Source organism: Pelobates fuscus, chromosome 2 (assembly GCF_036172605.1).
Source record: "Pelobates fuscus isolate aPelFus1 chromosome 2, aPelFus1.pri, whole genome shotgun sequence".
NCBI classification, from domain to species: Eukaryota; Metazoa; Chordata; class Amphibia; order Anura; family Pelobatidae; genus Pelobates; species Pelobates fuscus.
The window spans coordinates 407,954,475-407,968,127 of NC_086318.1; the positions used below are offsets into that span (position 1 = coordinate 407,954,475).

Genomic DNA, 13,653 nt, shown 5'->3' on the forward strand with positions numbered 1-13,653 from the left:
ATTATGCACCCATAGCATTTAATAATGAGGTAATCACTCATTTGGGAATTGCACAGAATATAAAGAGGAAACATATAAGTTTGGGGGAAAAAAATAGCCATTTAAAATTATATATTGGATATTTAACCCTAAAATTTACAATTACAAAAATGATGAATTACCTGTATTCCTCTTCAATTATTAAATCCAAATAAGAAGCAATTGTAGATTATGCTAACGTTGTGTACCTATAATATTAATTTTAGTAATGACAGGAGGCGAGTATTTTGCATAAATTTCTTTACTCAAAACTCCAGCAGCAAATATCCATGTAAAAGATAAACCAATCAAAACTCTGAAACACAGGATATATAAGGCGGAGTCCGCCCACATTCCACCTCTTTGTTTGATGCGAGACGGATAGATGAACCATGAAGTCCATAACAGGAACTCAGAACCATCAGAGGCAATTATAAACGGTAAAACTGGCGGACATCGAAGCAATGATCAAACGTGTAAAATGATGAGTTTCACCCTGTAAAAAACAGAAAGAAGTGAAAAGCGAGAGCCATGGTGTTGTATCAACATAAATGACAGGTATCACAACTTCAATAATCTTTACATAACTTACTACATACTAAAGTAATACTAAGGTAAATAACCCCCAAACCATATAACTATTACATTACTATATCACAAATAAACCAAACCATTAGCAAAATATAAGTCCCAAGGGTCGGAAATAAAGGCAAGTAGAGAAAAAAAAAGGGGGGGGGAGGGAATACTCGCCTCCTGTCATTACTAAAATTAAGATTATAGGTACACTACGTTAGCATAATCTACAATTTTACCACATGAGAGGAGGCTTCCAATTTTGCATTTTTAATGTTTAAAGGGACACTCCAGGCACCCAGACCACTTCTGCTCATTGGAGTGGTCTGGATGCCAACTCCAACTACTCTTAACCCTGCAAGTGTAATTATTGCAGTTTTTTCATAAAAATAATTACCTTCATAATTACCTTGCAGGGTTAACTCCACCTCTAGTGGCTGTCTAATAGACTAATAGACAGCCACTAGAGGGAACTTCCTGGTTCCTAGCACAGGAAACCTTTGCTAGAGCGTCGCTAGACGTCCTCACGCTGTGTGAGAACCTCCAGCGTCGCTCAAAACCCCATAGGAAAGCATTGAAATGATTTTTCAATGCTTTCCTATGGGGAGACGTAATGCGCATGCACATTAGGTCTCCTCGGCCGGTGGGCGGGATCAGTCTGCAATGGACAGGAGGAGCGGCGCGGAGGAGGAGACAGCGGCGAGGGACATCGCCGCTGCCTCAGGTAAGTGAATGAAGGGGTTTTCACCCCTTCAGTAACTGGGGATTGGGGGGTGGGAGGGAGAGGGACCCTCCAGTGCCAGGAAAACGGATTGTTTTCCTGGCACTGGAGTTTCCCTTTAAGGGAAAAGAGCAAAAGAAGCATGAGGAGAAGGACGAAAATAAAATACCCTGAAGGTATCTTCACATGACCAGTCGGCGGAGCGCATAATATCCGTTAATGATGCTCCCGATGGAAAAGCCTGCGACGCAGCTGCGCCACTTACTGAATGTGCGCCAAAATAGGATTCAATGCCGGCTAGAGATAATAGCCATCATGTACATCTGGCTAAAGTAGTGGTAGACACCAGTTTGTGAGGTTGTATGTAAGGAATGAGCAACTTTCCCATTGGAGAACTATGTATTGGGGCAGTAGACTCGAGTAATAACGTCTTAACCACACGAAGTTGAGGGTCTGAAGGAAATAATTGGTAAAAAAATTGTAGCAGAATTGGTCTTAGTGCGCTGGGAGTTCGAGAACAAAGCCCCTTCAGGAGTGAATGAAAGGCCATTCTTGTCGAACGCCCGGACTTCCGCCACCCGATGGAATGATACTAAGCAGAGCAAAAGTGTACGTTTCACCGACAGCTGACGTAATGACAATACTGAGTTCGTCGGCCAGTTTTGGAGAAAGCATAGTACCACTTCGATGTCGCAGAGACGCGAGTATTTCAGAGCTGGAGGGAGTGATAATTCGACCCCTCGGAGTAGTCTACAAACCAATAGGTACTGGACAGGGACTTGGGCCGATGAAATAGCTGAATGGGAAACATTGATGGAACGATAAGCCTTGCCTGACGGAAATATGTGAGACAAAATACGTAACACTAAGGGAATAGGGGCAGTTAAGGGATCGGAATCCCTCTCCATACTCCAGCTAGACCATCTGTTCCAAGCTGCGTGGTAGCTACGTTTAGTGCCAGGAGCCCACGAGTCCCACAAGTGTTTAGTTGTTTGCGATAGTCCGTCGACCGACTAGGATCCCTTGAAGTCGTCCAAGCCATGAGTTCCAGGTGGTCTTGGAGGATGAGGTGGTGAGGTTCTCCCCGAGGGTTGGCAAGAAGTAGAGGGAATGATGGCACTAGTAGAGGATGGTCGGATGATAATTCCAACAGGTCCGGAAACCAGGCTTGGAGTAGAGGAGTAGAGAGATCCCTTGGATCCACACTTGGTGAAGAACTCTTGCTAGCATGGATAATGGTGAAAAAGCGTACGCACCCTTCCGAGGCCAAGTCTGGAGGAACGCATCCACTACTTCGCATTCTGGATCCGGAAGCCAGCTGTAGAATCTGGGTAGCTGACGGTTGGTTCGAGATGCGAATAGATCGAGATGCAATGGGCCTCTGCACTCGAATAGCTTGTTGAAGACTGATGCATGTAGACGCCAGTTGCTGTTGTCTCTCCAGTGGCATAAGTACCAATCCGCCGTTCAATTCGATATTCCTGGAAGGTATTCTGCTTTCAGTGTAATATTGCGGGATAGACAAAAACGGTAAATGTCTTTTGTCGCTTACGATAAAGCCTGAGAGCGGGCCCCACCCAAGCAGTTAATATATTGGACTGCAGATAATTGTACATGCAAAGAAGTATGCAGCAATCAGACATATTGCAAACCAAGCTGCGGATGGCGTAGGAACCTGCTTTCAATTCTAAGCAGTTTATGTGTAAACTGATCTCCTTGGTTTCTCAGGGTCCTCCTGTTGACGAGTCCACACAGTGTGCACTCCATCCCCAGAGACTGGCATCTGATTCCACCACAAAGTTTGGTGACCGAATATGGCTTTCCCATTCCAGGCCTGCATATGGAGAAGCCACCAACAGAGTTCCGTCCATACTTCGGAAGTGAGAGGTACCTCTAGGTCGTATGAGAATCCAGAGCGCAGGTAATGGGCTTTCAGTCTCTGCATGGCCCGGTAGTGTAGAGGTCCCGGGTAGATCGCCTGAATGGAAGTCGACAAGAGGGCCACGACTCGAGTCAACAGGCATAGGGGAACGTGTTCCATTTGAAGGATTTTCCGAATGGCTCGATTTTGGTAGCCGTAGGACAAAAGCCTTGGAATCTATCTCGAATTCCAGGAACTGGACTACCTGAGTGGGTTCAAATGCTGATTTTTCTTGGTTGATGACGAAGCCTAAAGATTTGATGAAGTTCACTGCAAAATTCGTCGCAGAAAATCAGCAAGTCATGTAGATAGATGATGCATCTTACATCCTGAGATCTTAGATGGGCCATAACTGGTTTCAGGAGCACGCGGACCGACCAAGGAACAACTCCCACGGGTCCCGGTAATCAGTAGATAGGTTGCAAGTGCCCCTTCCACCCGAGGAGAGGTCACCCCAGCCTGGCCTGTCTGAAGAGCAGGGGAGAGCAGAGAGAGCAAAGCACTGCGATCATGGCAACACCGGTCGTGGCATGAGAAAGGCAAAAGGACAAGAGTGTATGCAGAGGGAGGCCCATGCCTGAGACCCAGCAACAGACACCAAACAGAGCAGAGAGAACCAGGCAAGGAGGGAAGACAGGTGGAAAGGACAGTATCTGGAGATAATACCCACAAGTGATAGAGGGATATAACAGAAATACAATAAACAGCTGAAGAAAAAACAAACAACTGGAGCAAATACTCTGACCTGTATCCTGCTGGAGCAGCAAAGAAAGAGGAGGAATATGGGCAGACTCAGCCTTATTTATCCTGTGTTTCTGAGTTTTGATTGTTTTTTCTTTTATATGGATATTTGCTGCTGGAGTTTTGAGTAAAGAAATAATGCAAAATAGGAAGCCTCCTGTCATGTGGTAAAATTGAGAATGTTAGAGTTGATTTGGTGATAATCAAATTGGTTGCTTAAAGGCACACACCAAGCACCAGCCATAGTGAGCTGCAGTGGCTATCAAACCCTAATACAGCATCAATGTAAGTAGTCACCCAGAAGTGTTCAAGAAGCCCAATCCAGGTGAAACACGTTAAGTGAGGACTGGAGCACTTTACCCTTATACCGCAATTATTCTTATCACTTTATATATATTTTAAATACAATACATTTAATTGTTACATTATATCCCTATTTTTTATTAGTTTACCTTACCCTGCTGCTATTTTACCACATTTGATTCCTGCACATCCCAGGTTGGGATTGTACCACTAAAAAGTATACCACCAGAGCAAGTCATTGCTCTGAAAATTGTAAGTAGTGTCAGTATATTTATACTGGCAGACATTTTGTGTTAAGACAGAAATGAAAAGTGTATACTGCCAGTCACCCACAGAACAGAGGTGACTCCATTTTTGTATTACAAGGCTAAGACAGACACAAGATTTATCTCTATCACTCTATTCATTCAAGTCTGAGCTAAGGAATGTGATTTATGTAAACAAGACAAGAAAACCAGACATCAAATGACAGATAACACTAAGTAATGAATTTTACTTTCTAAAAAACTGAACATTACTAGAGAAAGGGTGAAATTAAGAGAGAAAGGGTGAAATTAAGGTTAGAATTTGCCAATTCTAAAATTAGGACTGAAATTGCAGACACTCTGTCTGGTATAAGAGTGAACCAAAGTCTTTGAAGTTGACAGGTTCTTTGATATATAGGGGCCATAAAAGTTAAGAAAATTACGTCAAACGCATCACACAATACAGTTAACCCATTATACAAAAAGGTAAATGGACCCCCTGACAAGAATTTTTGGTGATGTAATTGCGCCACCTACTGACCAAAATCTAGATGATAGTCGGTAGGGAAGACACACCCACAGTTCCCTATTGGTCCTAGTAACTAGTGACATGCAGATAATTTCTGTTTTAAAAAGTAGGGACAAAAGGAAGAAGGGAACTCTCTGAAACTCTCTGGGACTTACATATTCTGACTCTTGGACTGTACTCAAGAAACTCTCAACACTTGGTTGGACACACCTAATTCTTAGAATTTTCTTTTTCAACTAACACAACTTCAGAACTCTGAAAACTTTTCTATTTTCCACAAGTCTCATCAAACTTGCATTCGATGTTCCTGGGACATATCTACATATCCGATAGAAAATCTACAACCTAACTGGTAATTATGCTGGTTTTATTTAATTACATTAAATTAATAAATTTTTACTAATAGCAGAAATATATATCTGGATAAATCTTGGTCAGATTTCAATTATTAGAAATCATAATTAGCTAAGGAATATATGGTTATAAAAATTCCAGTCCTGCAGGTGGAATAAAGATAACAATATATTAACGGTAAATTTGCCAAATGTTAGCATAGCAAAATTTCATCCAGAGGTATTGACTTGTTCTGATATAAGATAGTGAATCTTATTTAGGAAAGTTAAAATTCGTCAAACATAAAATCTGGTAGAATTATTATTATTGGATGTACCTAGGAATGGTCAAATGATCTGGTATGAGGATTACTTTAATTGTAAAATTGCAATATAATAGGATATCTTGCCTATGAGGATTGTAGCCAGCAGTGAAAGAGTTAATTCAGTGTGATTTGATTGTCAGACAAAGTTTTTATTGCTTTATGCTGCAATGCTGTGTGTTCTGTGAAGTTCTATCTTCTCTATGAAGTTATTTCTAATTAAAGTAGTGTCCTGTCGTAAATCTTGTTAAATTGCATACAACTGTCGCTATTTAGCTGTCTATATTGTGTTGAAACCATTGCCATATTGTATACTTATGTTATGCCTAAATATTCACTGATTATTGTCACGCATGTTACAGATATTATTTTTATTATTATTGTCACAATAAATTATATTTTTATAATGAATTTGTGATTATTGTGTGAAGTAAAAATCCTCCAGTGAAACTTCCTCTAGGATCTAAGAGAATTAAAATCATGGGTAATTCTCAGCTTTATATCATCATTAATCGGGGGAACAGTCCCAAGATATAAATTTTTGATATAATAAAAATTATTGAATTAATTTTTGATAATTTTTATGAAAATATTATTTTTAATATTTATCACCCCATAAATATACTCACAGTAGGATACCTACTTGTTTTTATATCTCACACTACTTACAATATACTGTGCCATTGGTTCTTTCTCCTTTGTTTTCTCTCTATATGATTGCTGAGAATTGGATGTCCAATACAAGAGAAATCCATATATCCTAAAACGGGGATTATACCGCCCACACGCTAAACAGCAGAGCTCTTAGTAGCTCAAAAAAGTGTGAGTTAGTCTTTTATTGGGTTTTGCATTTTTTTTAACTTCTATGAAATATTGCACTATTATCTTTTCCTACTTATTTTTTTTTGAGGTCATCATATATCCACACAATATTGGACTTCCCAAAGTGTATGTATATATACTGATTTGTTATATATGCCTTACATCTTTGGCGCAGTCCATCACACCTTTTTCTTTCACATTTTGTATTTTAGAAAGGGTTGGGAAAACTTGCTGATTCACTGCTGACTTCTACTCTGTTATTTTAGTAAGCGCCTAGTCATTGTTTTTTTATGTCTTATGTCTTGTCTGAAGTATGAATTTACTATTAAAAGCTATTTAGAGGAATAAACTACACATGCAAACACTTTGGTTAATTACTTCTATTTGCTTCCTGTGACGAACATTTAACAATTATGGAACACTTGCTACTAATAACATGCTTAAATATTGCATACGCACAGATGGAAAATGTTCCAAACTATCTTGTACACTGAGATAACACCACCATTATTTTACTGGTGGGACTGTAAAAGATTCATTCCTACTTAATCATGTCTACCTAAAAATTTGGACTAGCATACGTGCCCTCTATCACCTTGACTTTTTAATATACTGCATGTTAATGAACCTGTGACTTGATCTCCACAGCTGCTAAAACAGAGAAATATCAAGGATATTATTGACATCTTAATGAGCAGGCCATCGTGGTTAGTGTTGGTTGAATTTGGTTGAAACTCTTTAATATGCAAGATGTATCATTAAAGGGATACTATTGAGCATCATAAATATTGTTCTTATTGGTGTTTATATATTTATAAAGTGCCACCATATTGTACAGTGGTTTACAAAATGAGAGCATTGGCTAATAAGTTTATACATACATTGTGCAAACAGTTTCTGTCTGCTGTTTCGGTTGACTCCTTGTGGAAGATTGAAAATTCTTTCTTGAAAGTTATTGAACGCTTCTGGGAAAGAATACAAAGCATACCCAGAAACGGAACAGTGTGAACATAAAACTTGCAGTTTAAAATCAATTTGAAATCAATTCTTCTTCAAGCCTACTTAAAAAGCCAGTTGCATGATGTTTTTCTTTTATCAACTATCCATAGCACAACAACTAGAGGATATATTCCAAATGCTAACTTCACAATTCCTTTTTTTACTTGTCTAGAATACAAATGCAGTGACTACTATTAATTAAGACATTTAAACATTTCACTAACCCTTTTAATTTTCACTTAAGACAGAACCCCCTCACCCCCCAAAAAAAATCACTCGGTGAAACAATGCATTTTTCTTTGTACAAATATTATTTTATCCTTAATCGTTCTTTGTATTTTAAAGAGCACTTTTACAGCAATATGTTGTAATCATGCATGAATTAATAAAGTAAAATTTAAATAGGTCAGGACAGCATTCTCAAAGTTGCATATTCATTCCATCAAGCACTTTGTGATTCGCAGACAAAATAGAGCTAGATTTAAATGAGATTATTTAAATATACAGTTCTCTCATATTCTAGTCAGCAATTAATGCATATATGAAAAGAAAAAAAAAATCATAAATGTTCCCTTTTATTCACCATTTTGTAGTGTTTTTAAAAATGTACAAAAAGAGCATTACAAGTATTAAAAAATGAGTTTGTGCTTTAACATGCCAGCAATAAATGGTAAACTTAAAATGGGCAAATTCATTTCTTCTGCAGATCCAAATAGTTATTTTTTTAATTTTTTTTTGTAATTTTTTTTATAACATCAATAGTATAAATAAATCAATTAGCAAAAATAATAAGAAAATTTGCATTCAATTTCGTGTAGTTGGATGTCCAAAGCACTGGCTCTTGCTGCTTGAGTACCTGTTACACAAAAAAATATGATTGAGGTTTAATAGTTGCAGATATTTTTAAATATTTTTTTTTAATTAAAGCATTTTAAATAGTTCAGAAGCAAATTGCATTTGTATTTAGTGAAACCATTCATATACTAATCTTAAATCAAGGGTGGAGGCACTTTTCTTTCTTCGAAGCATGCTTTTCATGGTTTTCATCGTGATATGTTTTGTATATGAACTTGATAATGTATGTTGTGATAGAATATATATATTTTTATAAATAAACCCTATGCTTTCATCCAGGCATCAAAAAGCACATTTAAAAAAAGAAAAGGAAAACAGATCTTATTGCTAGATAGAATCACCTGTAAGTATGGGTTCTTCCCTCAGTTGACTCAAACAGTTGCTTCTGGGCAGGCAAACGGGGGCACCAAATATTTTATTTATTTAATTAAAAAAAGCAATCTCCTAGCTACCTGACACATAGTTGTCATATCTGGAACATCTGGGGCAAATGTAGAGATTTGCCAGGTGTGAACAAAACTTCAGAAATCTGACATAGTATTGTGTAAGTAATGGGTGGTACCCAATGATGCTTACCCGGAGTACCATTTGGTTTAGGACTGGAATTATATGGGATTTAAATGAACAGCATATTCACAAAATATTGATTGAATAAGTCAACATTAATAGAGGAGACATACTACAACGCCACAGATGGAATAATATCATAAAATGGGATTTTGAAGCAAGCTGGTATACTGATTTACACACCATGTAAAATGGTAAAGATGTGTGCTTATGATGTATGAAAAGAAATGTCTGCCATGCATTATATGTATAATAGACATGCTAATAATGGAATGCATAATAGAATGCATGTTATGTTCATACAGGCATGTGGGATGTACCAGCACAACACAACTCTAAAAGCACATTAACTTTACTTAGTATTCAGCATCTTTTTTATGGGGGGGAATGCAGTGCACTGTCAGTGTGTAGCATGCCCCCCATCAGTGACCTCATATAGGACTGCTATCAAAAAACTATGCACAATGGACCCAACACATCTTCATCCAGTGTACACCTTCTGGTATTCTATCACAGTGAGTACCCATTACTGTGCCTGTGATTGGTTCTGGAGGGGTTCCTTCCAGCCACAGCTTATGTTAACCCTCAATTGCCACAAATGGTACAAATGGAAGGGAAGGGTCATAACAGTGGGTTACTACTACTAACATTGTGTCTGGGGGAACACTATTTCTTTTAGTTAAGCTATTTAGTTATATTTTGCCTGCTGACACATGATCTATTTATTTATGTACTCAGACATATTTGGATGAGTTCAGAGTGTCATCTCCCCTAATTCAATTTGAAAGGTGGTTTTGAGAACAAAGCCAAAAGGTCTCTGAAAGGTAAAAAGAAAGATTCTATGATTCCTATGACTCCCACACCAAACTTTAACACTAAATGCTTTAGTATGTCGCTATATACAGAATAACAAAATACATTATTATGCTAATATTGGTGTAGTTTTGATAAACCTAAATGTGCTAAAAGACCATTTAGGTGAAATAAATCAGCATCTAACAATCCCTACAAGATATCAACCATTTAAAACAAATCTTTCAGTACCATGTTCGAGCAGTTTAAGACTGAATGAGAGTCCCACTAGGAGTATGGCTAAGGCAGAGATTATACATTTCTTTATAGCCATACCAATGCATACCAGCATTGGCAGCTGTGATAGGCTGAATGCAGTCGGCTGACACTCTCAACCAATCACTGCTGCCCATTGCTGCTCAGGCTAATGCTTCCTCATTACCCCGAGCAGCACAGAGGGGATGGACTGTTAAACCATTAAAAACTATTTAACACTAAATGGAAGAATGTCGCCAGGGTACAATAACCACTTTGATTAGGTGAAACAGCTACAGTGCCTATAATATTCCTTAATAATTTTGTTATATTTCAAGATTAAGCTGTTTTGTTACATTTATTGGAGTAACAACCTCTAATAAAAGAACAGAGTTGGGTACCATGTTACAACACAGACTGCCTGAGCATCACAGGACAAGGAATTCACAAAGATCTTTAGCTCCCTGGTCATCTATCAGCATCTAAAGAATTATTAGCAAAAATTTCAAGCGTGCACTAATTAGCAGAGTGGCATGTTTTTATTTGCCTGACTAATCACTAAAGATTTTTTCCAAGGTATTAATCAAATGACATTCCATGGACCCTGCCATTATTCATGGCTTGTCATAAATAACATTAATGTATTCCAATAATTATCTCCAGCATTCACTTTACTCCTGCCCTGACACCATTTCTGCTTACTCACAACATGCTCAGAAGCATTAAAGATGTAAATAGAATCTTATCAGACCTTGCACCAAAACCACAGATTTATTCTTACTATCAATCGTTCATGATACATGATACAAGGTTCCTCTCCTTATAGATAAAAGCGGCTGTCAATAACATGGAGAAACTACCAACGTTCAACAATGAGCTACCGGCATTAATTCTAAAGTGGTTTCGATTTTTCTAAAAACCAAAAGTGGATGTCGACTCACTAGAAAATGTATGTCGGTCTAAATATTGCAAACTGGTTACTAGCTTGACTCTATTTAGTGAATAAGCGTTTTGCTAAAGTAGTTGAGGCACAAAAAAAATCTGCTGTTTTTATTTTAATTTTTTCCCCTCTTTTTATATAATTAATAACCGTTATTGTGCACCAAGGAACTTCTTTTTTAATATATTTAATATTATAATTATAAAACAAATATTTCTATTATAGCCTAGGCACTAACTGTGTCAGCCTACATTTCTTAAACCTGTTCTACTGCAACAAAATACATCCAACGAAAGATATGAGACCATATTATTTACATCTTTTGTTATTTCTTTTAAGGCAAAGGAACGGTTTTTTTTACTGTAAGAACAATCAGGATGTGGAATTCTCTGCCTGAAGAGGTGGTTTTATCAGAGTCCATACAGATGTTCAAACAGCTACTAGATGCATACTTGCAAAAACGGAATATTCAAGGATGTAATCTTTCAATGTAGGGTAATAACTGCTTGATCCAAGGATAAATCTGACTGCCATTCTGGGGTCAAGAAGGAATTTTTTTCCTAGCTAGTTGCAAAATTGTGCTTCAAACTGGGGTTTTTGCCTTCTTTTGGATCAACAGCAAAAAACAAATGTGAGGAAGGCTGAACTTGATGGACGCAAGTCTCTTTTCAGCTCTGTAACTATGTAACTATGTAATATGCTGTAGATCAGGGGTCCTCAAACTGTGGCCCTCCAGATGTTACTGAGCTACAACTCCCATCATTCTTGCCATGATATAGATAGCCAGAGAATCATGGGAGCTGTAGTCCAGCAACATCTGGAGGGCTACGGTTTGAGAACCCTTGCTGTAGATGCTGAAGCACTTAGTTTAAAACAAGCCTAAACAATGAGTTAAAAAAAAAATATTCTGAATGACTAACCCTTTTGTATAATGCTATAGCACAGAACATATCGACTCTTAATAAACAAAGTGAAATAAAATGTGCAGGCTCTTTCTATATCGCAAAGTTTATTTCATAATGCCATTGCTGTATTAAGATGTAGATAATTACAGCTTTGGAACATATGACACAGAACAAGCATTAAATGAGTACATTATACGTCTCAGCCATAAGTAAATATAAGAGGATGGCTAATCTTAGTATCCCATAGTTTTGAAAGGAATTTCCCATGATACGTATCCAAATGGTAAAATGCAAGTGCTTTATCTTATTTTATAATCATGAGAAATTTATATTACGCTAGTATATATTTATTATATAGTAACGGTTGTTGTAAAACAACAATGAAACCTAGTGTTTATGAAACAGAAATAATGTGAGCAATTTGATTTTAATTTAATTTAATCACATCTATTTTTACCATGAGTTAATTTACAGAAAAAAATACACTTCAGCTTGCTTTATGGGTCGAAAAAGTGCTATATTTATGCAGAGTGTGCCTGCTGTAGTTTGAAAAAAGTGCATATTTCAATATAAATTGGCACTTTTTTAAATTAAATTAAATCAGGCAATTACTCAGAGCATCTGCCTTGCAAAGACTTCTCTTGGAACTGCATTTGGAAGTCTGTGATTGGAAACAGAAAGTTTGGGCTGGGCTAGGCTGGGGAAGAAGGGGAGGGCTTGCGAAGGCTGCAGACAAGAGATCTACAGCTTTTGCAAGTTGGTTTTAGATATCACTCCAATTGAATAAAATAGCAATTAAATTCATGCATGTTTTCAAAATGCATATATCTAATAAACTGTTATTTATTTATTTGCATTCGGGCAGTGGAGGTTCTGTTAATGTGTACCCCGATTCTAAAAAATATGTACTTTAAAAAAAAAATACACAACACTGAAGTATGTATTTTTAAAATAAAATATTTGTTAGTATATAAGTGATACTTTTTCTTTAAAAAAGTTTTATTTTGCTATAATATTTTTGATTATTTATTATGCTTATTACGAAACCAAATGTTTTTTTTTTATTCTCAATGTACTCATTATAAAATATCTAATTCTAAGGATTCCAGTAAAATGAGTTAGGATCTCTCCTTTTATCTGGCCTCTGCTCCTGTTACTCACCGAACTTCGTAAATCCGAAGACAGGTTCCCACACCCAGTCATTGGAATCCATGTGGGGAAAGGCAAAATTTAAGAACAAAACCCGCCAGGGCACTCATAGGAGCATGTTGGATTCGTAACTATGTGAATTTATATGGCGGAAAAGATTGAACAGTGATGACGACCCATTACTAAAAATTCTTGAAGAGGTCATACCTTATTGACCCCAGAGTGCCATTGCTACATTATTTGTTATAATGTATATTTCCTAAACAGTTTCAAAATGTATTAAGGTTTGGTTAGGTTCAACATACCAAATATATTGGAGGGCAAATAACGGGAATAGACCAATGGGTTAAACTATTGTTACTTAACCCCTTTCACTATTTATGATTGAAAAAAAATATTAGAATATCTTTTATTTGAAGTAAGGGTTGCATAGCCAGCATGTAAACATATCATAACAAAGCAACTCTGTGTACAGATTTTTGTTACTTTTCCCTTTTTTCATTTATCCTTAAAGGGACACTATAGTCACCTGAACAACTTTAGCTTAATGAAGCAGTTTTGGTGTATAGAACATGCCCCTGCAGCCTCACTGCTCAATCCTCTGCCATTTAGGAGTTACATCCCTTTGTTTATGAACCCTAGTCACACCTCCCTGCATGTGAC

General features: G+C 37.2%; 1 protein-coding gene across 1 annotated transcript in view; it reads right to left on the reverse strand.

Moving 5' to 3' along the window:
• Positions 1–8,274: 8,274 nt before the first annotated feature.
• KCNK12 (potassium two pore domain channel subfamily K member 12) overlaps positions 8,275–13,653 on the reverse strand; it is a 134,255-nt gene continuing 128,876 nt past the window's right edge. Inside the window, exon 4 of the mRNA XM_063443928.1 lies at positions 8,275–8,383. Within this exon, the coding sequence (XP_063299998.1) occupies positions 8,332–8,383 (52 nt within the window). The 3' untranslated portion in view covers positions 8,275–8,331. The remainder of the gene's footprint in view (positions 8,384–13,653) is intronic.